The 27775-nt window shown below is 46.2% G+C and overlaps 1 protein-coding gene across 2 annotated transcripts in view; it reads right to left on the bottom strand.

Moving 5' to 3' along the window:
- The window catches only part of CNPY1 (canopy FGF signaling regulator 1), a 105348-nt gene that overhangs the window by 51028 nt on the left and 26545 nt on the right, over positions 1-27775 (bottom strand). For both annotated transcript variants that reach the window (XM_084859322.1, XM_084859323.1), the window contains one exon: positions 3130-3245. In XM_084859322.1, coding sequence (XP_084715448.1) covers positions 3130-3245 — 116 coding nt within the window. The remainder of the gene's footprint in view (positions 1-3129; positions 3246-27775) is intronic.

Here is a 27775-nt window from a genome sequence, read left to right as displayed (position 1 = left end):
GTAAAAGACCCGTGGGATGAGCATTGCCTGAGCACAATTCTTCCACTGGTTCATGTTTAAATTTGCTCTTTTACAAGGGCAAGGCTGTATTCTTTCCCTTATGGAACCATGTGCTGTGATTACAGCTCATATGAGCAGACTATATGAGCACACACAGATATACACCGCTCCATCTCCACCCTTGCATGACCCGACAAAGGAGGTCTGCATGCTGAAATACTTTTCTACAGGTGTATATCTTGCCAGACCAGGAACCATTAGGCTAATTGCAGATGGGAAGGATTTTCATTGGGATTGCTGTGTGGGGGGAGTTACCCCCCCTACCCACAGTGGTTCTGATCCTGATTGCCCTAGGCAGCAATTTACAGAAGAAAAGAATGTGCAAGTTAATTCATAGAATCATAGAATAGTAGGGTTGGAAGGGGCCTATAAGGCCATCAAGTCCAACCCTCGGCTCAATGCAGGAATCTAAGTCAAAGCATCCCTGACAGATGGCTGTCCAGCTTCATCTTGAATGCCTCCAGTGTGGGAGAGCCCACCGCCTCCATAGGTAATTGGTTCCATTGTCGTATTGCTCTAACAGTTAGCAAGTTTTTCCTGATGTTCACCCGGGATCTGGCTTCCTGCAACTTGAGCCCATTATTCCGTGTCCTGCACTCTGGGATGATCGAGAAGAGATCCTGGCCTTCCTCTCTGTGACAACCTGTCAAGGACTTGAAGAGTGCTATCATATCTCCCCTCGGTCTTCTCAATTCACCTTTAGTTTAGCCTTGATTTACAATGTAGGGCTTTAAACTGTAAGGGGGTATTTCCCTCTCATGGTTTAAAAGATCCTATGGAGGACTGAAAGTTGGGAGAATGTTCTCTAAGGCCAAGCCCCCGCCCCCTTCTAGAGCCCTTTATACTACAAGCAGGATCAAGCAGAGAGAGCAGGAGTTAGACTCAGAAAAAAACATGTTTCCCTCCTCATCGATGAAGGAGTCCTTTGGGGAGGGGTCAAATTGGTCTTGGAGAATGCATGCATGCATGCACGCGCGCGCACGCGCGCGCACACACACACACACACACACACACACACCTAGCATGCATTCGAGTGTACATTGAATTCCTGGAGCACAATTCCCCCAAGAGCACATTCAAGTGCAGAATTCCCCAAGCATGCATCTGACTGTGCGTTCCCTGAACACCATTTCTCCAGTGTGCCTTCAAGTGTACATTCCTTGAACACAGTTCCACCTGACCTACTCTAGGCCTATAATGGATCTGTTGGTGGAGGGCAGACACTTTCCCCACAGGCTTATCCCCTTCTTTAAAAGGGTTCTGCCAAGGACCCTTCCCTTCTGCCTAGCTCTAGGAAAAGAATGTAAAAGGAAGGCATTTTGGATTTACGTATTCAAAGCATAGCCATCTGGAAAACCGCAGAGGGCCGGACTGGAATCCTAGGAAGGCCAAATTTGGCTCTTGGACTGAGGGTGCCCACCCCTGCTTTAGACTGTATGGAGCACCAGACTTTCTCTACATGGCCTCCTTACAGATGACAGCAGCAGATCCCTGTCTTTGAGTGTACATCTTTCCTAAGCAAGGGTAAACACAGTGCAAGATGCTATTTAAAAAGCCAAAAGGATCACGGGTGAGAGAGCTGAACCCTTGTTCCTTGCATTTCCCTGTGCAGCCCACCCAGCCACCCACCCCCGGCTCCATTTTAGAGGGTATATTTCTAGCATGGGAGCCCAGAAAAACCTAGAGGGGAGCTGTAATCAGGGACAGAATTCACCACCTTTCAGCCATATGCTCCTTTTTCAGTTTAAATCTCACCCACTACTAGGGATGGATGGATCCATCTGTTTTCAATCTGGGTCACTTTTGCAAGTGTTCATTCTTAAGCCTGTTCTGGCTTGTTTCTGCTTGTTTCTAAATCTATGATTTATTTATATGTTTAAAATCTTCTTGAAAATTCAAATTACATATGCATACAAATACACATTTTTGAACAATTGTCTCTCAAAATACGCATTTCTAACAGTGCAATCCTAAGGCTGTCTACTCAGAAATAAGTCCTATTGGATTCAGTGGGGCTTACTCCCAGGGAAGTGGGTATAGGCTTGCAGCCTGAATATATTTTCTCTCAAAATATGCATCTCTAAGTGCATTTTTTTGGTAAAGTATGCATTTTGAAAGGCATTTTGATACATTTTCTGAGCTGCATTGCAAAATTCAGAGTGCAAAAATCCAAAGCATAACTGTGTTCTGATCCGTATATTGGGATGGGAGGCGCAGATCAGATAGGCTCATATCGTAATACACAAAAACCAAATCCTTCAAGCATCTCTAACCCACCCTGCACCCCACCCTGTGCTTTACACGTCACTGGGGCAGATCTGCTGGACTTCAGATAGAAGCAGGGGCCATAGCTCGATATGAAAGAGCACGTGCTCTGTATGTAGAAGGTCTCAAGTTGGATCCCCAGCAGGTCCAGGTAGGGCTAGGAAAGATTCCCGCCTGAAACCCTGGAGAGCTGCTGCCAGCCAGTGTCAACAATACTGGGCTAGATGGACCCAGGGTCAGACTCAGTACAAGGCAGCTTCCTATGTCAGCAGTCCCTGCAAGTTTACTGCAAGTTCCAAACCAATGTTCTGCAAGAGGAGCACCGACAGAATACATTCATTGGGAGCAGAACCAATTAAACAAATTGCCCCAGTGATATGACTTGACATTGCTAGTGCCAGCAGAGGACTCCTGTGAGTGGGGAAAAATGCCCAGAGTCAAGGGAAAGCTGGCTCTGAGTGTGCCTTCTATCCCATCTCCTCCCTGCACTCTGTCTCTCAGCGGCTTGTATGGTTCTGATTGACTTCTCTTTAACACAGCCTGGCAATAGAACAATACTCCATTCTCAACATTTAAGAGCCCCCCTCCAAAAATAAAGAGGTCCTGGAAAAGGAGAAAAATACCTCAATTTCGAGCTCACAGATTACTTTTCAGTCCCAGAGGAAAGAGAAGCAATTTAGTGGCTGCTGGCCTTACCTAGGAAAAGGTTAGAAGATTAAGAGACCAACTGCTGTTTGGGTAAGTGGTTGGTAATTGCATATGCCAGCAATTATGGACCGCCATCTCTCTCTCTCTCTCTCTTACCTTTTTCTTCCCTTGTGTGCCGTCAGGGTTGAGTCGAAACGTCCCTGAATTCACAGTCCTCGTTGGACCTATTTTCTTTATGTCGTACGTCAGCTCATCTGCAAGGGCCTTACAAGCTACAGCAAAAGCCAAACACAAAAAACAAACACCACACACACACACACACACACAAAAGAAAAACACATCACCATGACAGAAATCACACTACGAAACACTGTGTGTGCATCTTTGCAGAGGAGCTCTCAGCATGACCAAATGGCCGTTTTCCGCTCAGTTCTCCAAGTTAGATACAGAGCGGTAACTGGGAGAATAGGAAGTGACCCAGGCAGGCTCTTATTCAATGTAGGAAGTGGGGCACGCAGACTGCTTAATCCACACTGGTCCTCGTCAGTCATGTAGAGTAGCTCAGGCTGAAGAAGCAACTTGTACACAGAATCATAGAATAGTAGGGTTGGAAGGGGCCTATAAGACCATCGAGTCCAACACTGCTGAGGAGAAAGCATAATTGATCCTTTAAAGTGGAGCCATTTGGGCACTGGCTTGCTACAGTCCTGAACAAGCTGAGACCCACCAAGCCAAACACAGGTGGCTGTAAGGCACCAGGGGACTCCAACCAGGGCAATCGGCAGCAGGGCCCAGTTGCTTGACTTCCTGGCACCATCGGGGTGGCTCTCAGGCAGGAAGAACTCATGGTCTAATAATTGATGCTCTACAGCACCACCAGGTAGTGGCCGGAGAGAGTACTACAGCTCTTCAGCATAACTGGACCAGGTGATCTGTGAAGGTGCTAGGCTTGGTTCATCAGTCTGAGCAACAACCTTTCAGGGTAGCCTTGCCTGGACTGCTTCCCTTTGGAATTTGACCATCTAAGGTAACCTTGACGACGTACCCTTCTGTTCTCTGCAAAGTGCTCCGGACCTTGATTTCAGTTTTATCAGGACTACATGTTGGCTCTGGCCTCTGACCCTTCCAATTAACTGGCTGCATGGCTTTGACACTGACCAGAAATTTATGATGGCCTACTAGACTGGGGCCATCATAAACCTGTTTTTGCTGCCTGCTTGGAACTAGAAAAGCAGCAGGGAGGTTGTTAAAGAACTTGTAGGCCATAAGCCAAGGCTGGTGGCTGCATTTGGCTTATGGATCACAAGGTGTGTAGGCGTGTGCTACTGCAATATGGCCATCCATGTTACTACAATCCTCAGCCACCCCAGCCCCAGCCTGCAGTGAATCCTGATCTTGGGGCACATGCAGTATTGGATGCACATCTCTTTAAGACTCTGAAACAAAGAACAAGCTGTGTTTCAGGATGTGGAACACAATGTCTTAAAAAAGAAGAAAAGGTAAAATAGGGATTGTGTCTTCATCAGTGTGCTCCACATTTTAATGTGAAAACAACAACTTGCATTAATTGTTTTGATTTTTATCCAGTCCGAGCAGATTACAATACATTTTAGAATACATAATAATTGGAATAAAATATCTCATAAGGAAACTCACACACTTAGCCTTTATACGGAAATTTATACAGAGCTACTGTATAAATTTCAATTTCTTATAGATTTCAATTATTGACTACACTGACAAATTAGTAACTGCATATGTAACTTACTGCTGCATGTACTGCTGTGTTCAGCTAAGCTTTTTTTGTGCTGTAAAATAAGGGGAAACCACTATAAGATCAAATCATTTTAAATAGTTGAACATGTGCCTCCATAATCCTCAAACATCCTTTCTCCTACTTCCCCACATTAATGAATATTATTGTAACTATACTCTTTATTCTACACTATACCTGTATTTCTCAAATTTTAGGAACAGGAACTGGTCTTCTAATGAAAAGAATGGTTCGCACATTGTAACAACCCATGGTTATCAAACCATGGGTTGTTGAGAAGATGAGCAGGAGACTGTGTGCGTGCTGGGGTCAAACTCTGGGTTGTGTGTCAGACAAATGGGAAACAACCCACCATTTGTTAATGGTGGGTTGTTATGACATACAAACTGGGTCAGCATTTTAAAAGTCTTGTTTGCCTTCTTAGAAAACGTTATACCAGGAGAAACTTTTCTGTCACGGGCTGCATTCCCTTGGAGGTAATATGCCAGGGCCTGCATGCCAGCAGTGGGGGGTACCAAAGAGGGCAGTGCCAGAGCCAGTAAGCCATGCTGCATGGTTAACAAGCTACCCTGGTTAACAAGCTACCCCAGACAACACAATAACCCACAGTTCAAAACAACCCACACTCAACCGCTGAGTATAAGTCAGTGTATTGTGTGAACAGCCTTGAACCACTCTGCCCAGCGAGCTGCTGGGGAGGGACAGGTTGTTCTTGCCAACTGACCACTTGCAGAGGCCTTTCAAAATTAGGCCGAGGTTGTGTCTGTAGGGCAGCAAGTTGTTCACCACTGCTTTATACCATCAAGACTCAGCTGGGACTGTGGGCGGTTATTCCCAGATCTAGGCTTAAATAGTGTGGAGATGGAGAAGCTGGAAGCAGTAGGTTGATGGAGCCTCAAGTGCAACGCGTACTGAATTGCTGAGCAGGCAAGAGCAGCAGGCCATGCTCCTCGCACTTGTACCAGGCCAGGGTGATGCACAGGCGTCATACTGCCTACCCATTGCACAGTGATGGATGCTGCACGTCACTATTCCCGTGTGTGACTGAAGAAGGCTCTGAAACCGCAGCACACATTGAGCTGGTTTACATGATGGAACAGCCCACAGTTTGTTAATCATGGGTTGTTTAGGAGTGAGCTAGTATGCTGGAGGTGCACTAAGCAACCCAGGAATGCTCCATCCCTGCATTGTTTCCTGTGACATCCAAACCCAGAACTCTGAGTTGCTGAGGGAGAAACAACCCAGAGTTATAAGCCATGGCTTGCTATTGGGTTATAACTCTGGATTGTTTCTTTTTCAACAACCTTGAGTTTTGGGTTTGGAGATCACGGGAAACAACACAGGGACAGAGTATTCCTGGGTTGTTTGATACACTGGAAGCACGCAAGTGGGTGATCTTTTGAAAGAACTGAACTGGTTTTAATTTGTTTCCAAACACAAGTTAAGCCTCCATTTTAAAAAAACTTTTAGAAGCTCTGAAAACAACCTTCCACAACCTGGTGCCCTCCAGATGTCTTGGACTTCAACTCCCATCAGCCCCAACCAGCATGGCTCTTGGTCAGGAAAGCTGAGAGTTATAGTCTTTAAAATCATGGTCTGCATTTGAGTTACCCACTCAGGGGCACTATGCCTCCAACTACCAGGGGTGAACAATAGAGGTGGCCATCCCCCTCCCCTGCCAGTTTTTAGGCATGGAATATATATCCAGGGGTTTCCACAAAATTGTGAGGGCAAAAGCTATCCCTTTCAACAAGTTCAGTTGGTTTGTTTTTTCAAATGACATAAGGAGCAATGAAATTCTCACTAAACAAAATATGTCTGGCAGCGGTGGCTCTATGAGAAATCCAATATTGTGGGTGTTGCCGGTATGTTATGGACTCACAGGTGCGAAGGACTACAGAATATCTTTGTCACTTGTCATCCCATTTAAGCAAAAGCCTAAATCAAAAGCTAGAATTAAGAAGAGAAGGAAGCACCATCACACATGCAAACTAGCCTTTATGGTATTTTCTGCCAATTAAAAAAAGGGACCAAATCCAGTGTTGGGATCAGCAGAAACTTGCTCTTTTTATCACTCCCAAGGCTTTACTAAGAAAGATTCAGTTGTATCTGGAGATGGGGTGAATAATTCCATGGTGGTGCACACAAACGTTCTTTAAATGAACTGTCTTTAAAAGTCTACCAATCCTTCAAAATTGGGGTTGCCCATTCCACGCCTCATTACAGAGCTGGTACAACTTTTCCCAGGATGCTCCTTCAGTTATTTGCCTGTTCTAAAAATGTAACTAGCAGTAGAACTCATTGTAGGGAAAGGGAGGGGAATGAAATATTAAGAGAGCTGTTTACAGGGAAGGTGTATTCCAAAGTGTGTGCGCGTGCACACACAAATATTTTGTCACCATAAAATATTAATATATTGCTGGGCCAGAGCCTCTTCACAGCATCTCCTCCTGAGAATAATTCTTGGAAAGAAACTATGGGTATAATGGTATCATGGGCAGCATTTGAAAAATCTGCAGCACAGATGACAGTAACTATTTTGTTCCAGAGGTAGCTGCTGCACATTGATGGTATAAACCAAATTTTTAACACTGCGTGTGCCTGTCACAACACCATCTGGAGACTTTGCAGGGTTGGGTGCAGCTGCAGATAAAATATGTCCACTATTTATTCTCACGGAAACACAACTAATATGTGTGTGTGTGTGTGTGTGTGTGTGTGTTTATAATGTATTAGAGCCAGAAATGTCTCGGGAAAACCAGGTAAGACATTCAAAATGGCAACCAAGAAAGCAGGATGGGGGAGCGGAGAAGGATCCAGATAAAAGAGAAGGGGTGGTGATGCCAGGCCCCACTGAGGGTTACCAGCTTGGATGTTTTTTCTAGCTGATTATTTCTCGGAAGACATTGGATACTGTCAGTGATGTGGGCCTCATGTACAGAGGCCTCTTTTGCAGCTTGTCATCTTTAATATTTATTCATTTGGTACATTAATAACTTGTCTTTCCTCCAAGGAGCGCCAGGTGGCATACATTGTTCTCCCTGCTCCAATTAATCCTCAGAACAACCCTGTGAGGTAGCTTAGGCTGAGAGAGAGTCAAAAGACAGATAGCAGGCTTTTCTACACAAGGCTGTTAATCCACTGCATCTACTTTCAGTTTCATCACAGAATTGAGATCCAAGCACTACATGAGGCACATTTCCCTTCCTGCTTTTCCACTACATAAGCTGTAGGTGGCACTGATGTTTAGCAAAATAGCACAAATACCCAAGTGGAAACAGTGATTGATTTCACTTTCAAGAATAATACCCCATTTTCCTTGCTCTAAAATAACTCACCAATCTTTAGACACAGAAGAGAAACTAGAGGGTCTAAAGAACCTATAAACACCATGAGTAGGGAATGATGAGCACACACTAAATGCCTCATGTAGAAAAGCTCAGTGACACATCACCCAGCAAGCTCCATGGCTTCTGTCTTCATGGCTCCAGCTTCCCTCAGCCCTCCTGCTCCTAGATGGAAAAACATTCAAAATGGTGACAGCCCACCTATAGTCTGAAGAGGTACAGCTGAAAATGCAGTCACCTCAGTCTACCGTCTCATCCCGCATAAAGATACAGCAGCCCTCAGAGCTAGGCTACATCTTACATCAACTGAAGAGGCCAGCTGAAATCCCTTTCTGCTTGGGGGTTTCTGTATACTGCAGCTACAATGCAAGAAAGTATTCATGTAACTGTCGCTGGCCTCGAGAAACCTCAGTCACTGACAGGACTGGCCTTGCCATTAAGCCGAGTGAGACAGCAGATGCTGGAGGGTGGTGGCAGCCCCATGGGCCTTTTGTCCTGAGCACCTCATCCATTCCCATCATCCTTTGCTACTGCCCCATTCGAGCAAGCAGGCAGTGAAGCATCCAGCCTAGGCCAAGCATTACAGCAGGCGTCGCATGTTGCTCTGCTCACGTGATTCACATTGCTGGGGTTGCATTGCAGCATTTGTTTGCGCGGCAGGGAGCAGACACCAGGGAGCGCTGGTGGCAAGCAGTGGCAAGGAATTGGAGGACATAGCTGTGTGGGCCACACAGTCTGCCCTGTGCCTCCTGAGCTAGTCTGCTGACCTCAGGTACAGCAGAGGACACTGTCCCACTGCGAGTGTTGGAACAAGATTCATCAGTTGATCCAGACAGCTTCTGTATGTGGAGCTGCATGGGGAGCACCATTTTGTCCTTTGCCTCAAGCAGCAAAATGTCTTGGGCCAGCTCTGAGCAGCAGCGTGGAAACGCTCCACACAGTCCAGTGTATCCACAGTGAAAGTGGCGTTACACATCATGCTCTCAGAGTTTTGAACGCGCCAGTGGTGTCGTGGAGGCAGGGCCTGCAGAGACACAGCCCCGGCCCTTTTTCATTAGCAGGGACTCTGATGTCATCTGCCACCCCCCTCAGAATTCCCTGTTCCCTCTGAGCTTAGCTGCGATCCTCACTGCAGCTGTGGGGGGGAATGAATTTTCCAAGCAACAATATATTGTTCCATGTTGGAATGCAAAGTATTTGGGATGACTTGGTCTGGAATGGGCAATTAAGACCTATTCGCTTTACCAAAGATGTGCTCCTGGAGGAGATGAAAATTCCTAGAACTGGTTTGTTGATATGGATCGACACAGCTGCCTGAAATTTTTGGACTGCCCTTGGAGACTGTCACAATGAGCTCCTGCATTTCCAAATTTACCACTACACGTGTGTGTGTGTGTGTGTGTGTGTGTGTGTGTGTTTCAATCCAGCTAGGTATGTGGATGTTTCTGTTGGAGGAGGAGGGGGAGATATAATGAAGGAGCTTAGGGAAGCCTAATGAGTAATGTTGGGGTGCTAAGTGAGTGTGCAAGGGTGTGCTGTTTAAATGAGAAGGGATCTGTCAATGAGGGCTGAGTTCAGAGGGTGAAGCTTCCATAGAGTATCATATTTTGAAAACCTAAAATGTTTGTGTTTGAGTGAGTGGGTGAAAAAGCTTTTAACTCCCCTGCATTTTTTCCTCAGACGTCCAACTCAAATACCGCTGCCTTACTCCCAGCTGCACTGTTTTTGGATCCCAGTGGAAGGCTGCATATCTTACAAGGTTGTACCATCTTAGAAGGGGCCGTGGCTGTGAGGGGGCGTGGCTGTGGCTGCCACGAAGGAACCCCTCACTTATTTGCCACTCCACTACTGGAAAGCGCCACACAGATGGTAATTGCTGTGACGTCCACACAGAGTCTATATTATAATCATGTAAATCAGCACTTAGTGTTGCTTTCAGAAGGCAGCAACTGCTTCTACTGCTCGTGCTCAAAAGATATTCATGAGAACAGACAACTGTAAGGGGGAAGCACAGCGGGCCCCACTGACATTTTCCCAGGCATGACACTCTACAGCTTCCATGTCCCGGAGCTGGCACGATCCTAGGCACAATGGAGGTCGGGCTATTCCATGTCTAATCTTGCAGGGCCTCTGCGCTGTTGCCGGGGGAGGGGGTGCGACAGCAAGGACATTTAGGGGACTACTCAGGATGATTAGTTACCATTTCATTAACTTCATTTTTTGTTCACACAACCCCAGTGGCTGAAATATAAAAGCAGGGGCATCCTTCAAAACTTCAGGAGTCATACCTGATCCTTCAGGCATGATCACACACATGCAATTTACAAGGCTGGCACATACCCTAATATCTTCTGGGTCCAAGTTATGCTCACTCCAAGCAGAATTGATACTGCTGTTCAGATAGGATCCAGACCCCCCCCATGTGAATCTTCGAAGATCATGCCTGAATTAAAAAAAAAAAAAACATCGCGGAGAAGCCCCGATTCTGTGAGGATAACGCCCTAATTTAAAAAAACACACATCTGGAGCGGGGGATAGGAGGGGGTAAAACTTAGTCTCCTTTGAAGGGATAGAACAACCCCCTGCTCAATGCAGGAAGCCTGATTCCCAGGCGGTTGCCCATCCAACTACTGGCCGGGGCTGACCCCGCCTAGCTTCCGAGATAAGACAAACGCAGGCACATCCAGCCCTTTGCTTGCTGCTGAGGAAACATGGGCTACTGAGGAAGCTATGCGATCGGTAGCCGGAAGAAGACACGGGGCTGTCGAGAGCTGTGATTGGACAGGAGGGAAATACAAACACTGCCGCATATGGACAGGCGGGGGAGGGGAATACGACCAGATACAGTAGCGAAGGCGGGAAATCAGAGCACATTAAGGGGAAATACCGGGATATTAGGGTATTGAAAGCAGGACCACGAAAGTGGGAAATCCCGGTTCCAATTCGAGGCGGGTACTGCGTAGTGTGAAAGGCGGGCGGTGAAACCTCATTGGAAGTGAAAAAAGGCGGTAAGTGTAGATCCAGCCACAATCAGCTCCCCCCCATGCCATACACGCACCTTTTATTAAACTAAAAAGGAGGCCTAGGGAGCTAAGAGTCTGAGTGCTTGTGCTTTGGGTTTCAGTCAGTACCAATCAGAACTCTAAAGGAGCTATCCAAGGTGCAAAGTTCTGACTGGTTCTGACTGAAATCTGGAGGGGATTCACCGCCCACTGACATCAGAGCCACCAGCTGAAGGAAGCACATGGGGCTGGGTTCTGTTCAACCTCCCCCCCTTTGACATCTTCCTGCTCAAAATTACACCCCCAGTGTCAGGAACTGCTGACCACTGCATCCTGTGGCGAGCCACATCAATACAGCTTCTTAGTGAAGAACCATCTGGGCTGATTCCACCCCGGCTGGTGATTGGTTCCTTCTGATCAGAAAGACGTATAGGACGGCTTCCTGTCTCATTGGAACTCCCCTTGAGCAACACGGCCTCTGGCGTGCCTCTGTGTTTCCTTTGGTCCTGACTCCTGGCTTGCCCTCTGTTGCCAATTGCTCAGTGGTCCTGGCTTCTGGCTTGTTCGCTGGCCTGCCTCTTGATTTGCCCTTTGATCGTGATTGTTCATCGGCACAAGCTCCTGGCTGGCTCCAGAAAGTGCCCACAGCCCAGCTGCTTTTCCACCCACAGGGGGCAAGATTCAGGGATCTCTATATTTTTCCCCAGGGTGGTGATTTTGAGTGGGCAATAATGGGAATAGAAAGGGTTAAGCATCCCCACCCCCATTCCCACTGTTCCTCCGCTGAATCTTCCAAATAAACATTTAGTTATTAAAAGAAAAAGAAGGGGGACGGGAAGATGCACACAACTGTGTTGTGTCTTGCTTGGTCCCCAGGAAGAAGAAGTGAGGTCAAGGCTAATTGCGAAGGAATGCGATCACAGTACCGTGCATCTTCCAGCCTCGTATTCTCTTCCTCTTCGTGGTAGCTTGGCATTTGGGCCCCCAATATGTGTCCCCAGGCAAGCCTGCAGTGGGACCTGGCCCCAGGACATATCATGTAGAGATGGCGGAGAATTTCTCCACGAATCTCTGGGAGGCCGAATGCCAACGCATTCGGGCCCCCGAAATTGGTGGGGAAATTCTCCGCCGGCCCCCCGCCCCCCCCGGGATGGGACTTACCGTGGCTGAATGTCCCTCTTGGCGGCAGGTCCCGGCGGCGTTTCGATGGCATTTTGTCGGGGGCGGGGGCGGCAGCCGGTCTCCCGACCGGCTGCCACCACCGCCATTGCAAAAAAAAAAAAGTAAAGTAAAAAAAACAACACACACCCGTGATAGGCTACGTAACGATTTACGTAGCCTATCATGGCTAGATTTCCAAAGTCAGCCGTGATAGGCTACGTAAATCGTCACGTAGCCTATCACGGGTGACTTTGGAAAAAAAAAGAAAAAAAAGCGCATACGCAAACATTTACGTAGACTACGGCGAAAATAAGGGAACGCTATTTGTGTTGCCCTTATTTTCGCCATCGTCTACGTAAATCTTTACGTAGACTAGATGTGTCAAAATAAGGAACGCAAATGGCGGTCCCCATGGGAGCCACCATTTGCGTACGTGCTTTTTTTTTTTCAAAGTCACCCGTGATAGGCTACGTGACGATTTACATAGCCTATCACGGCTGACTTTGGAAATCTAGCCGTGATAGGCTACGTAAATCGTTACGTAGCCTATCACGGGTGTGTGTGTGTTTTTGTGTTTTTTTTACTTTTTCTTTCGCAGCCGGGTAGACGGGGCGCTCCTACCCGGCCTGAATTTCGCCAGCGAGGGATGGGGCGCCTCCCCCCCGGCCTGAATTTCGGCCGGGCGAGGTGGGGCGCCTCCTCCCCCTCGCCTGAAGTTCGGGGGGAGAACCGAAGCCCCTCCCCCCCACTGTCGAGAACAGGTAAGGGACTTTCGTCCATCCCTAATATCATGCAAGGATTTTGCCTGTCTACCACCACCCACCTCAGGCCAAAAGGGGAAATGACAAGGCGACCACTCAGACCAGCACGCAAGCCTTGCCACAGCAACAGGGTAAAGAGAGTCAAGCTCCCTGATCCATTCAAAACAGGGTTGCCAGCTGCTTCTTCGTTTTAAAAACCAACACTCCTCCTGCTCCCTTGATTGCTGTTTGGCCTGCAGATGTTCACCAATCATGTTTATATCTCTGTGCCACAAAAGGACCCTCCTGCTGATTTCGATATAACACATTGCTTTAAAGGCACAGGAGTAGGCCAGGGCAGGATTATTATTTTACTGGTCAGCTGGCAATCTTACTTTAATTGTTGTGAACTTACTTTAATTGTTGTCCCTGCTGTCCTTAAGGAGGCAGTAGTGCAGCCACTCCTGAAGAAGCCCACTCTGGACTGAACAGTATTAGACAACTAACTACCGCCCAGTCGGAAATTCCTTAGGGAAGGTACTTGAGAGGGTTGTGGTGGAGCAACTGCAGGCATTCTTGGAGGATACTGATTACGTAGACCCATTTCAGTCTGGGTTTCAACCTGGTTACAGGACTGAATCAGCCCTGGTCGCCCTGATGGATGACAATTACCGAGAGAGGGACAGGGGGAGTGCAGTCCTGTTGATTCTGCTCGATCTCTCAGCGGCCTTTGATACCATCAACCATGGTATCCTCCTGGATCGACTCCATGTGATGGATATCAGAGGCACTGTGTTACAGTGGTTCTGTTTCTACCTGCGGGGCTGATTTCAGAGTAACACTGGGTGATCATTCCTCGGCCCCTTGGCAATTGAGCTATGGGGTGCCGCAGGGTACCATCTTGTCCCCAATGTTGTTTAACATCTATATGACGTCATTGGGAGCGGTCATTCGGGGATTTGGAGCCAAGTGCCATCGGTATGCTGATGACATGCAGTCATCATGTCTCCCTGTGACAGCTGAACCAAGAGAGGCTGTGCAAGTCCTCAACCAGTGCCTGAACTCAGTAATGGGCTGGATAAGGGCCAATAAACTGAAACTGAATCCTGGCAAGATGGAAGCCCTGTGGGTGAGTGGTTCCTGGGTCCAGGAAATAGGCTCACTGCCTGTTCTGGATGGGGTTGCACTCCCTCTGAAAGATCAGGTCCGTAGTTTGGGGGTACTCCTAGATCCATCACTGTTGCTGGAGGCCCAAGTGGGCATGGCGGCTTGGAGTGTCTTTTACCAGCTTCAGTTGGTTCGCCAGCTACGGCCTCTCCTGGAAGGGGATAGCTTGTCCACAGTGGTACAGGTGCTAGTAACCTCAAGACTGGATTACTGCAATGCGTTCTATGTGGGGCTGCCCTTGAGGCTGGTTCAGAAGCTGGAGCTAGTGCAGAACGCAGCAGCTCGGCTGTTGTCAGGAGCTGCCCCTTCCAGCATGCAACTCCTTTGCTGAGGGAACTGCACTGGCTGCCTATTCACTACCAGGCCAGGTTTAAGGTATGACTCCTAGTGTACAAAGCCCTAAACAACTTGGGACCAGGATACCTGAGAGTGCGCCTTCTCCCTTATCAACCTGCCCAGTCACTGAGGTCATCAGAAGGCTTGCTCCTGGTGGTTCCATGTGGACCAATGGCCCGATCGGAGTCCACCAGGAGAAGAGCCTTTAGGGTGGTGGCCTCCTCCCTGTGGAATTCCCTGCCTTTGGAGGTCAGGCAGGTGCCGATGTTGTGTTGCTTTCAGCGCCTCCTGAAGACATTGTTATTTCGAGAGGCTTTCTCTGAGTGACCAGCTGCAGGTTATTAAGTTCAGAATCTGTTCTTTTAAAATGTTTTGTTTTAATTATGTTTTTTTTTTCATTTTATCTTGTTGTTCACCGCTTCGAACTCTTTGATGTGGAGCGGTATATAAATATTGTAAATAAATAAACTGCCCAGAGAGCTTCAGCTACTGTGTGGTATAGAAGTGTAATAAATACTATAAAAGCTTCCAGGTCAGTGTTCTGAGAACTAAGGGGACTCCGAAGCTGGGGTCCCTGGAATGGACAACTTTTGCTCCTGGCTTGGCAGGGATTCTGAAATAAGCTACTCTGTGGCAAGCTGATGGCTGTAGCATGGAACGCATGGGAGTGACACGCTCCCTTTCCTGCAGTGGTGTTACTGAGCGGCGGTGACTGGGAGCTGGTGCTGAGGCCTCTATTGTGCAGGGCCTGGGATGAAAGGCTCCTTTTCTACACTTTTTCTACAACATCCTGCATAGGGATGTCAGAGAAATCTAAAATGGAATCAAATAAGTTCAGATTTATATGAATCCAACCTGTGGATTCCACAGCAGATCGGCTTTTCCCAAGTCACAAACTTGGATTCTGCAGGCTTGAGGATCTGTTTTTTGCTTTCTGGAATTTGATGCAAATTTAGTGGTAGAACAATACATAAATTAAAAAAACACCAGACAAAAATATGCATTTCCCCCATAGGGTAAAACATGAAAATGAGAATTTGGGGAGGGATTTGCACATGGGGGGGGGGGATTTGTGCATTTTCACAAGTGCGAATTTGCACAAATGCGAATTTGCACAGATCTGGGAAAATGGGAAAAACCCAGTTCTGCCAATGAGCAGAAGACGGAACAAAAGGCACCTGACAAAATGCAGATGGAATAGATTTCTCCCTAGTCCTGTGTACAAGTTCACTTCCTCTATACTTGCCCTGCGTAGCTAGGGGTGCATTTCCACTTATGCTAGTCCAATTCATTCTGCCCAAGTCCAAGTTACTCAGCTTGGGAAAGAGGAAGGTCTCTAGCACTTGCATTCTCCTGCACGAGCCTGCCTGGATTTTATGATCTTTTGGGGGAGCACTCCTCTCGGAGGCATGCTTGCTGGCTCATGCAAGAAGGTGTCTTCTCCATGGCCACTTCCAGGCTCTGGAACTCCCTACTGAGGGAGGCTAGGTTGGCTCCCTCACTGCTGTCTTTCCACTGGCAGACAGAGAGCGCAATCCTAGGAATGTTTGGACAGAAAAAGTCCTACATCTCCCAGCATCCACAAGACAGCATGCTTGGCTGGGGAATATTGGGAGTTGTAGGCCTTTTTTCTGTCTAAACAAGCATAGGATTGTGCCCAGAGACATTTTTATACAGACAGGCCTTTGGTGTATAAGCTGCCGAAGGGTTTTTTAACTGGTCTGCTGCCAAAGAGGTTTTAACTGGTTTGGTGCTGCCTATTTCTTTTCATAGAATCATTGTAGGGTTGGAAGGGGCCTACAAGACCGTCGAGTCCAACCCTCTGTTCAATGGAGGAATCTAAGTCAAAGCATCCCCGACAGATGGCTGTCCAGCCTCGTCTTGAACACCTCCAGTGTGGGAGAGCCCACCACCTCCCTAGGTAATTGGTTCCATTGTCATATTGCTCTAACAGTCAGGACGTTTTTCCTGATGTTCAGCCAGAATCCGGCTTCCTGTAACTTGAGCCCATTATTCCGTGTCCTGCATTCTGGGATGATCGAGGAGAGATCCTGTCCTTCCTCAATGTGACAACCTTTCAAGTACTTGAAGAGCACTATCCTATCTCCCCTCAGTCTTCTCTTCTCAAGGCTAAACATGCCCAATTCTTTCAGTCTCTCCTAGACTTTGTTTCTAGTCCCCTGATCATCTTCGTTGCCCCCCTCTGAACCTTTTCCAGTTTATTGTTGCATTTCTAATTGATTTGGGTTTATGTTACATTTTAATTGAGAGGTTGTTTTTAATCTGTATTTTGTTCTAGTTAGCCAGCATGAGTGCTCTTTTTGGCGGAACTGCAGGACAGAAATTTAACTAATTAATTAATAATCATGAAATACCGTCCTGTGTGGGGTTTCTCACCCCAAACATGATGAACCCAAGAGCTTCAAGATGCAGGTTCATCCTAAAAGCCTCGTGCAACACTCCACCATCTTTGCTACAGGCACTTAAACCTAATGGAAATGTATTAATCTGAACCGCTCTACCTGGATGTTCACAGGTACCTCACAGGTGGAGGGGGTCGAAGTTTCCAGAAGGGAAGGGGAGAATTTTGTTTCCTGTTTAGTTAGAGATTTGGCATCTTTCAAAGGGGAACACCTTCTGTTACAGTACAAACTCCTTTCTCCCCCTCAGAGAAGAAACTGATTTCCCAATAAAGTATCAAAAGATAACAAAGTTTGTTCCAAATAAGCCCATCTGTTTATTACCTGGGGTGCCTTTGGCTGATGAGGCCCTGGATGTTCCAGCATGGGCTGTTTAGGGTGCAATCCCAGGCACGTTTAGACAGAAAAAGGTCCTGCAACTCCCAGCATTCTCCAGCCAGCCATGAGTTAGAGCTGCCATTGGCTGTCTGGTTCATGTTCAACTGCAGAAATATTAGGTTCATCCAACACTCTTACTGAATGGTTGAAAATGAATGCAGTGATGAACAAGTGGGATTGTTCAGATCTCTAGATTTACCTTTCATCTACTCAAACTACTTTAGAACACTCGAGTCTTACGTTGTACAGTTTGAAGAGCATCTCAAAAGGCATTCCCATGTTTGTATAGGCAGACATGCGAGAACTGCATGACAAAGGGCAGAATCTTCAATGTAAACAGTTTTGAAACCAGTTTCACTTGTTGCCGTGACTTCCCCAAAGGCTCACGGGGTTCGTAGTTTTGTGAACATGCTGAAAATAATTGGTCAATAGCAATAATTATTTTAAAACATGGGTGAGGAAACTGTAGCTCTCCAGATGTTGTTGTTGGCGGATCACAGGTTCCCCACTCCTGTTTTAAGTGACTACCACTAGTAATATTAATATTAGCATTACTATCAGTAGTATAATTATTAGTAGTAATATTGCTCGATGTTCTTTTGTATACTGTACAAATTGTATTTTACCCCACAGACCTATGAGCTCTTTGTCCCCCATGAAAAAATGGAGAACTCCCCACATATATAGCTGTTGCCGTAGCTCCAGCCCCAAAGCTGTTCAGCAAGAAGAAACAGTTTCTTAGCTACGGGCCCATTGCAGTTCCTTAGGAATATTGAAGAAACACCTTGTGAAGTTTATGCTTTCAGGTTTTAATAACTATTCTAATAAACGCATAGAACTCTTGACTTAAAAAAACACCATTTTTTGCAAGTAGGAGCCATTGATGGGCTGAAACACATCTGTCAGTTTAAGACAGAACATAATTGTTTTACGTATACACGTTAATTCTGTATTTCTGTTCTTCATATGTTTTTGATTTTGATCTGAGTCAGAGACGAATTTGGGGACTTTTAAAAATTGCTTCTCATTTGAAGCAGGTTTTTATGAGCCCCTGAGGTTTGTATTTAAGCCTGTCTCGGGAGAAGTTTGCTAGCATGTTAATGAATATGGAGCCACCCAGGTTTGTCTCCCCCATCCCTACTCCATTTACTCTATTCCCCAGATCCCCACCTTTGTGCTTTCTACTAAATATGGCAAGCGCAACATGGCACAAACATTGGTGAGAGACAATGTCCTTTTTATAGATAGACGCAGAGGTTGAAGAGCCTATAGGTTTGTCTTGCTCTGAAGAATGCCAAAATATTTATTTATTATAACATGCATATCTTTTAATTCAAAAAGATTTTTCCTGGGGATGACTTCCAACATAGTAAAATAAAATACAGTCAGTAAAAAGAAGAAAGAAACATAATAAACAGCTTATAAAAAGCAGCATAAACCCAATCTCAGGGTAACAGTATGAAAAGTAGGATGGCCAATTTTGAATTGCCAAAAAAGCGGAAATCCGTCACCAAAAAGAGGACAAAAGAGAGCAGAAATTGGCATAAATGTTGCATTTGCTAATTTATATGTATAGATGCACATTTTGAAATTATTATTATTATAATGTAAACAGAAATCCAGTAGATCTCACCACAGTGCAGAAGACTGTGAGCAAGTAACCTGCCTGCCTGTCCAGTCTGCTGTTCAGGTGCTAACTGTTGATAGGCAACACTTCTGATGGTTCTTTATCTTTAAACCATAATTGGACAGGACAGCTCTTCAAAGAGCGGGTGCCTTCAAATAGAGATGGTCCTCGGGCAGTCCTTCAAACAGAGGGCTGGCTGTCCTCTGTAAAAGAGAACACATGCCCACCTTATCTGGGAAAATAAAAACCCTGTCACCTGGTGGCAGAAGGATATGAAGGTAGGTGCAATGCAACTCCCAGTGGAAAGCATTCCACTGCTGGGGTGCCACCACCAAGAAGGCCATTTCTCATATCATTGCCACCCACCTCACTTTAGATAGCAAGGACAGTTGGAGGAGAGCCTCCAAAGGAGCTCTCAGTGTAAAGCCAGGCTGGTTTTATTATAGGCACCAATGAAGACACCACTCAAAAGTACATCTGGCTGTTGTTATTCGTGAGTGGGTTTTAATGATCATGGGCTCTGCATTTCAGACATTATGGTGCCAAGAGGCCCAAGAGTCATCATCGGACAAACTGGTTTTACTGACATATTTTGGTGAGATATTTGTCAATCAAACAAATGCTCCCTCTGTTTAGCCCGGACCCAAACTCTTCCAGTTATTATTAGAATCTTGCATCAGCGCTAGTGAGGTGCATTTGCTCCAAACAGGGCCACCCTTACCGTTAGGCAGGGTAAGGCCTCAGACAGCTGATTTGGGGTGTCATTAAAAGGCAGGAAATACTTATTCAATGCATTATTGTTACATTTTAACTGCACAGAGGGTGAGAGGTCTTGTGGGGTTTTCTGCCTCAGTTCAGGTACTGAGAAATTTTGGAGATGTTCTCAGGGGCTGCATTCCAGTGGTGAGCAGGGCCAGGCAAAGGGGGTGAGGCCAAACAGTAGGCCCCCCCAAATACCCCCGATACCACCATTGTTTGGCTTAAAGCTCGTACTGCCAGTAACGAAGCCCTAGGAGAGGCATTTCAACCTTTCAGAACAGGTACAAAATGTGCAAATGCCGGGAAACCACCAAATGATCAGCAGCCGGGGGAAGAGAGTCATAAGAACTTAAGAACAGCCCTGCTGGATCAGACCAAGGGTCCATCTAGTCCAGCATTCTGTTCACACAGTGGCCAACCAGCTGTCGACCAGGAAAACATAAACAGGCATGAGCGCAACAGCACCCTCCCACCCATGTTCCCCAGCAACTGCTGTACACAGGCTCACTGCCTCTCGTACTGGAGGAAACACATAGCCATCAAGACTAGTAGCCACTGATAGCCTTCTCCTCCAGGAATTTGTCCAACCTCCTTTTAAAGCCATCCAAATTGGTGGCCATCACTACACTCTGTAGTAGCGCATTCCGTAGTTTAACTATGTGCTGTGTGAAGAAATACTTCCTTTTATCTGTCCTGAATCTCCCACCAATCAGCTTCATGGGATGACCCCATTGGGTTCTAGTACTTTGAGAGAGGGAGAAAAATGTCTCCCTATCCACATTCTCCACACCATGCATAATTCTGTAGACCTCTATCATGTCTCCCGTTAGCCTCCTTTTTTCCAAGCTAAACCATCCTAGCTGTTGTAACCTTCTCTCACAGGGGAGATGCTCCAGCCCCTGGATCATTTTAATTGCCCTTTTTGGCACTCAGTGGAAGGGGCCATCTGGAGAACCCTGGAAGGCCAAACTGGGATCCCAGGCAGGCTGGATTTGGCCCACAACCCTGAGGTTTGACATCCCTGGCATAGTGGCACAAATTATTATGTTGCACCAGAAGCCCATGGACATGTTGTGTGTTTGATGCACCGCTGCCTCAGTGTAGCTAAACACAGGATCAGGTCCATCCATCTATTCAATCTAAATACTGTTTTTGGCCCTCCTTTCATATTAATTAAGCCAGGAGCAGGCAGTCTAGAAGGACTGATGAAGCTGTGAAATTTTCAGTCGAAACCATCTTTCAACTCCTGCCAAGGACTTGTGTAGAAGCTGGAAGTGATTTAGAAAGATTGAGAGGAGGCCAAAGAGGCAGTAATTGAATAATCCAGCCCAGATAGGAAACTGGAAAAGATGTGAGGGCTTTTGCATTCTGACAAGCTAGCCCTGGTTTTTGAAGCCTGGAAATAAACACTAAAATAACAGGGTTCTTCCTCAAGACAGAATGAACATGTCTCTCAGTTGTCACTCTGAAAGGAAAATAATTACCTAGATGTCTGACTTGCTCCTAAGACCAAACATCCAGCCCTGTAACCTGCTGTCACATATTTTTTCACTGGTCGGTGACTCCTTTGATAAATAAAGTACCGGTCTAAGGTTCACGAAGGCAAATGTTCACACCAAGGAAGGGATTCAGATTTAAATTCAGATGCTGCAGGTACCTCATACTAGCTAGATTAAAGCAGGAGAAATAAAAGTTGAGGAATCTGATGGGTGGGCCAGGAGGACCTATTACCACCTTTGGAGGAGTTGCCCATTCATGCAATCTTTTTTTTGGGGGGGTGGCAGTGCTGGCTGCAGATTTTTCAGGGCAAGACAAGACACCCTCCCTCCATGAATCTTCCTTCCCACTGCCATTGTCACCAGCTGCTCTTGATCCTCCTCCTCCTTTTTCCATCATGGCTACCGCTTGCTTGCTTGACAGGCAGAGGGCTCGCATACATGCCACCAGGGGCACCTCCTCCTCCTCCCTACCACCGTGGTCTGGGCCAGAGGCAGAGGAAGGGGAACAAGCAGGCTGCAGCCGCGATGAGGGGAGCAACTCCAGGGGGCTCTTGTCACTGGGCCCCTGCTGGGGTGTGGGCCCTCGGCAGATGCCTGACCAGGCCTACCCTTGACCCCGGCCCTTAGATGGCAGCAGCCTCCAGTGGGAGCATATTGTAGCCGCAGAGATCCCTAAAGATCTGCTGCTGAGCCATTTTAAAGCCAGGTAGCTTGCATCAGGAGCACGCAGATGGTAGGCTGTGTTCCACCAATGGATAGGCTGACCCTATTTCCTTGAGACAAAAACGGGATGGATCAAGCTGAATGTAGGGCAGAAAGAATCTCTATGGGCGGAATGATGGTAGAAATAACAGTAAGACTCACCCTCCTGGCTCCCACATGCTGAATGGGGCTTAGCGACGGCCTCTTGAATTCCCTGCCACTGCAGACAAGCAAGGGGGCGGCGTCTGATTGTCGCTAGCTCAAGAAGCCTGGCCCTGACTGGATAAAGGAAATGGGACTTCCTCGTTCGTCACACTAGTAGTTTTACTGCACGCATTGATTAGCATAGAGCCTTATGCAAAAAGCGTTCAGTTTTTTTTACAAAAAATTAAAAATGGGACAAAATTGACATTTATATTAAAACGATGGGACAGTCGGGAAATATGAAAAAAACGGTACTGTCCCGTTTAAAATGGTACATATGGTCAGCCTACCAATGGATCACTGGCCAGGTTCTAGTGGACCTTGTAGCATCTGCTTGTGCTGGAATTCTTGCAACGCATGCCGGACTAGGTGGCCTGTGATCTGACCCAGCAAGGCATGTCAGTTCTTAAGCAAGAGTGCATACTCAGGATCGCTCAACACAGGATTGTATCAGATGATATGTCTCCCTCAATCCAATGCAATGGGTGGTGGGGAGTGAGCACAGCCTCTCCCTGCATACCTTCCTGGCATGTACAGTCATGTGACAAAGAAAGTACCCCCTCTTTGAGTTCTATGGTTTTACGTATCAGGACATAATAAAAATCATCTGGTCCTTGGCAGGTCTTAAAATTAGGTAAATACAACCTCAGATGAACAACAACACATGACATATTACACCGTGTCATTATTTATTTTACAGAAATAAAGCCAAAATGGAGAAGCCATGTGTGAAAAACTAAGTACACCCTTACTGCTTCCATAGGTATGAAGAGGCTAAGTAGCAGCCAGGTGCTGCTAATCAAATGCCCTTGATTAAGTGATCATCAGCAAGTGTGACCACCCCTATAAAAGCCAAAGTCTCAGGTGTTTGCTGGTCTCGAGCATTCAGGTGTGTGTTAGCACAATGCCAAAGAGTAAAGACATCAGCAATGATCTTAGAGAAGCAATTGTTGCTGCCTGTCAACCTGGGAAGGGTTATAAGGCCATTTCCAAACAATTTAAAGTCCATCATTCTACAGTGAGGAAGATTATTCACAAACGGAAAACATTCAAGACAGTTGCCAATCTTCCCAGGAGTGGACGTCCCAGCAAATTCACCCCAAGGGCAGACCGTGCAATGCTCAGAGAAATTGCAAAACATCCAAGAGTTACATCTCAGACTCTACAGGCCTCAGTTAGCATGTTAAACGTTGACGTTCATGACAGTACAATTAGAAAAAGAATGAACAAGGGTTTGTTTGGAAGGGTTGCCAGGAGAAAGCCTCTTCTCTCTAAAAAGAACATGGCAGCACGGCTTAGGTTTGCAAAGTTGCATCTGAACAAATCACAAGATTTCTGGAACAATGTCCTTTGGACAGACGAGACCAAAGTGGAGATGTCTGGCCATAATGCACAGTGCCACGTTTGGCGAAAACTGAACACAGCATATCCGCACAAACATCTCATGCCAACTGTCAAGCACGGTGGTGGAGGGGCGATGATTCGGGCTTGTTTTGCAGCCACAGGACCTGGGCACCTTGCAATCATTGAGTCGACGGTGACCTCCTCTGTATACCCAAGTATTCTAGAGTCAAATGTGAGGCCATCTGTCTGACAGCTAAAGCTTGGCCGAAATTGGGTCATGCAACGGGACAATGATCCCAAGCACACTAGCAAATCTACCACAGAATGGCTTAAAAGAAAAGAATCAAGGTGTTACAATGGCCCAGTCAAAGTCCAGACCTCAACCCGATTGAAATGCTGTGGCAGGACCTTAAGAGAGCTGTGCATAAATAAATGCTTGCAAAGCTCAGTGAACTGAAGCAATGTTGTAAAGAAGAGTGGGCCAAAATTCCTCCACAACGATGTGAGAGACTGATAAAGTCATACAGAAAACGATTACTTCAAGTTATTGCTGCTAAAGGTGGTTCTACAAGCTACTGAATCATAAGGTGTACTTGGTTTTTCACACATGGCTTCTCCATTTTGGCTTTATTTCTGTAAAATAAATAATGACACGGTGTAATATGTCATGTGTTGTTGTTCATCTGAGGTTGTATTTACCTAATTTTAAGACCTGCTAAGGACCAGACGATTTTTTATTATGTCCTGATACGTAAAACCATAGAACTCAAACAGGGGGTACTTTCTTTGTCACATGACTGTATGTGGGGAGACAAAAGGTCTGAATGCTGCCTATGTAGAGTTCAAAGCATGTTAAATGTAGATAGACTACGGGTGCAAATTGCATGGCCCCACAAGCCCTAACTGATGGACCTCCAGGCCCCCAGAGGAAAAGAAGGAAAAATGCTCTAGGAATGGGCTCTATGGTTTCTGCATTGAAATCTCATTCCTAGAGCATTCCTGCAGTATCCTAAACTAAAATGCCTGTCCATTTTAGTTCGCTGATTCCCAAGATGTCGATGTTCAATCTTGCCATCTCATGTTTGACCACCTCTAGCTTACCTTGATTCATTGATCTTACATTCCAGGTTCCTAAACAATATTGTTCTTTACAGCATCGGATTTTCTTTTCACCACCAGACACATCCACAGCTGAGTGTCCTTTCGGGTTTGGCCCAGCCGCTTCACTCTTTCTGGCGCTACTTGGAAATACCCTCTGCTCTTCCCCAGTAGTATATTGGACACCTTCCGACCTGAGGGTCTCATCTTCCGGCATCATCTCTTTTAGCCTTGTGATATGTTCCATGGGGTTTTCTTGGCAAGAATACTGGAGTGCGTTGCCATTTCCTTCTCCAGTGGACCACATTTTGTCAGAACTCTCTGCCATGACCTGTCCGTCTTGGGTGGCCCTGCACGGCATAGCTTATGGCTTCACTGAGTTAGGCAAGCCCCTTCGCCACAACAAGGCAGTGATCCATGAAGGAGATCCTAAACAGCCATGCTCAAAGGCTCCTACCTGCTTCCTATGACATTCTAGGAATGGGGCTTCTGTGACAGGAACCAAAGAGCCTGTTCCTAGACCATTCTTTCCTCTCTTTTTTTCTGAAACTGGTCCAGGTAACAAACTGTGGGATGTAAGGAAGACATCCACAAGAGAGTGGAGTAGAGAAGGGAGAAGGGCTAGGAGCCAGCATACCTGGATGGCTGGGTGGTTTGAAAACTGAGGTTTCTGGGAGGACTGTTCGTTTTGTCTGATCAAAGCAGGAATTGGATTTGAGTGAGTGGGGTGTGTGTGTGTGTGTGTGTGTGTGTGTGAGAGAGAGAGAGAGAGAGAGAGAGAGTTGTATCTGAATGTGTGTATGCATGGCCATGTGTGTATATGCATACACACACACATGTATGGCCCTGACCCCCCTAGTGCCGCCCTCAGGGCAAAAAATGCTGTTCACCCCTGATGTAGACAAAAATCATGTGAGTTCCTGATTTAATAAGGAAGTGCATCACATAATTTTCACCTATGCACACTGAACTGTACACACGTAAGCAGCATTCAGATATCCTGAGTCTGCGTGCGTGTGGCGGGATGGCGAAAGCATGGACAGGGCACCAGGACGGCCGCACGTGCTCAGTTCCATCCATGTGTTGGCCAGATTGTGGGAGATGCATCATCCAGGCCAGCCCACAGCCCTTCCCTCTCAAAGGATCCTGAGCAGGTATTCTTGATGTATGCATGTAAGGACACGATCCTATGCATGTTTAGACAGAAAAAAAGCTATGCTGGCTGGGGAATGCTGGGAGTTGTAGGGCTTTTTTCTGTCCAAACATGCAGAGGATTGTGCCTTAAAGCTCTTTTGCCTTATAGACTGCCTATAAGCACTTTAAAATGAAATAAAAATAACATTAAACACAGGGCCCAACTATACAGATGGTAACAACATGATTAGCAATTGTGGTGTTCATTTTATGAAATTAAGATTCCAGGCCTGACGGGTGGTGGTGGTGACAGTTATCGGCATTGCAGCACTCTCCAGCCACGATCTCGGTAACCCCACCCCCCACCTCGCCAGCATGGCAGTCAGCATTTATTCTAATAGTATTTGTCATGTGGGGGCGGGATTGGGAATTTTTACTGAGATCGTGGCTGGGGTGGGGTGGCTTGAACCTCCCCTCCCTGCATGCTGCAGTGCCAATAACTATTGTACCCCTCCTCCTGCATTCCTGTTTTTTTAGAAAATAAATAAAAAGGACGCAGTTGCTAATCACATCGTTATGTCACGTGTACTTAGGCCCTCAGCACTAGCGATAACACAGTGCATGCCGGGGAGCCACCAGCCTCCCCTGGTGCATACATTCACGCATATGGATCGTCAGCTTCTTTATCTATGAATAACATCTTTTACACACAGATTATACCAGACTCAAACAGCATCTCTCACTACATGCAACCAAATTGTATTGGTTTAGGAAGTCCCCCTACCAAAGCCCCCTGTATCACAGATGCTAGTAGCTGGTCACTTTATTATTTGAGGCTTGCTGTTAATCTCACCAATCTCAAGGCTTCCTGGATTTTACTCAGCCATTTCTATTTGGAGAGCCAATTGTCTTCCAATGTGTAGCATACACTTGAGTGTGATTGCAGATCCTCTCCTGCAACGTGCAGTCCAAGGAGAGTGTTGGGCACCTTCTAGGACCGTCACCTTGCGTGAACTGAGAGTGAGTCCCTAGAATGTGCCACAGAATTCTCTGCAACATTCAGATCTTCCACAGTGGATTTTCATTCATTCCGTGGTGGAGGAATCAACCAGAGACAGTTCCTTAAGGGCAGGATGGTGTTTTAACTCTTCTGCTTCACCCTACATTTCTATATTTCACGTGTCCCATGGATGGTGTTTAGCACTTTTGCTATTATTCAGCATTGAATGAGCTTCTTGTTGAAACATTTTTAGTCTAATAAAAACATTAGATCAATTCCTAGCAGCAGTACTTGTCATTAAATCAATCAGATAGCCAAGTTCATTATACTGATATCTTGACATGCAAAGCAGGGCTGTTAACAGCAAGATTACACTGAATGGGAGCCCTCTATTTAACACAACACAAAAATCTGCCAAGTCGAAAGTATGTAAAGCTTTTAATAACTATGGCCAATCCCAAGTCATCTGAAATGCTGACAGATTAAAATGACTTGTGTCTAGCATAACATTAGTCATTATGTTATGGAGAAGGGCCTAAACTGGGTAAACGCAGCTGTGGTATAAAAACATGTCATTACATTTCATTGACCAGGAAGACCATTCTTCCATTTCACTGACCAAGAAACATCATTTCAATTCCCAGTAATATGTTATGTTTGTTAATTCATCATGAATGCCTTTTTAAGAAAAAAGAAGAAGAGAGAGTTATGTTTCATATATAATGGATAGACGATTCAGTGGAGAAATTGGGCCAAAGACCGCCAACCTACACTTGCACCATAAAAATAACTATGTATCAATACAACCTCGGCTAATTTGAACCGTTCTTATATTTAGAGGTGGAAGATGTGCACATGTCTAAAGATGGAATCCTATGCATGTTTAGAAACAAAAAGTCCTACAACTCCCAGCATTCCCCAGCCACACATGTTGGCTGGGGAATGCTGGGAGGTGTATAACTTTTTCTGTCTAAACATGCATAGGATTGCACCCTAATTGAAATTTTAAACGATACACATCAAATACAATCCATATGTGACCAACACTGCAAAAACTGAATCTGCAGCAAATGGATCATAATTAAACAACAGAATTAATGGGCTCCAGAT

This window comes from Heloderma suspectum, chromosome 5, assembly GCF_057233095.1.
Source record: "Heloderma suspectum isolate Gila_16-S chromosome 5, 16-S_ref, whole genome shotgun sequence".
Classification (NCBI taxonomy): Eukaryota; Metazoa; Chordata; class Lepidosauria; order Squamata; family Helodermatidae; genus Heloderma; species Heloderma suspectum.
Note: the sequence above shows the minus strand (reverse complement) of the source record. Positions and strands in the feature narration are given on the sequence as shown.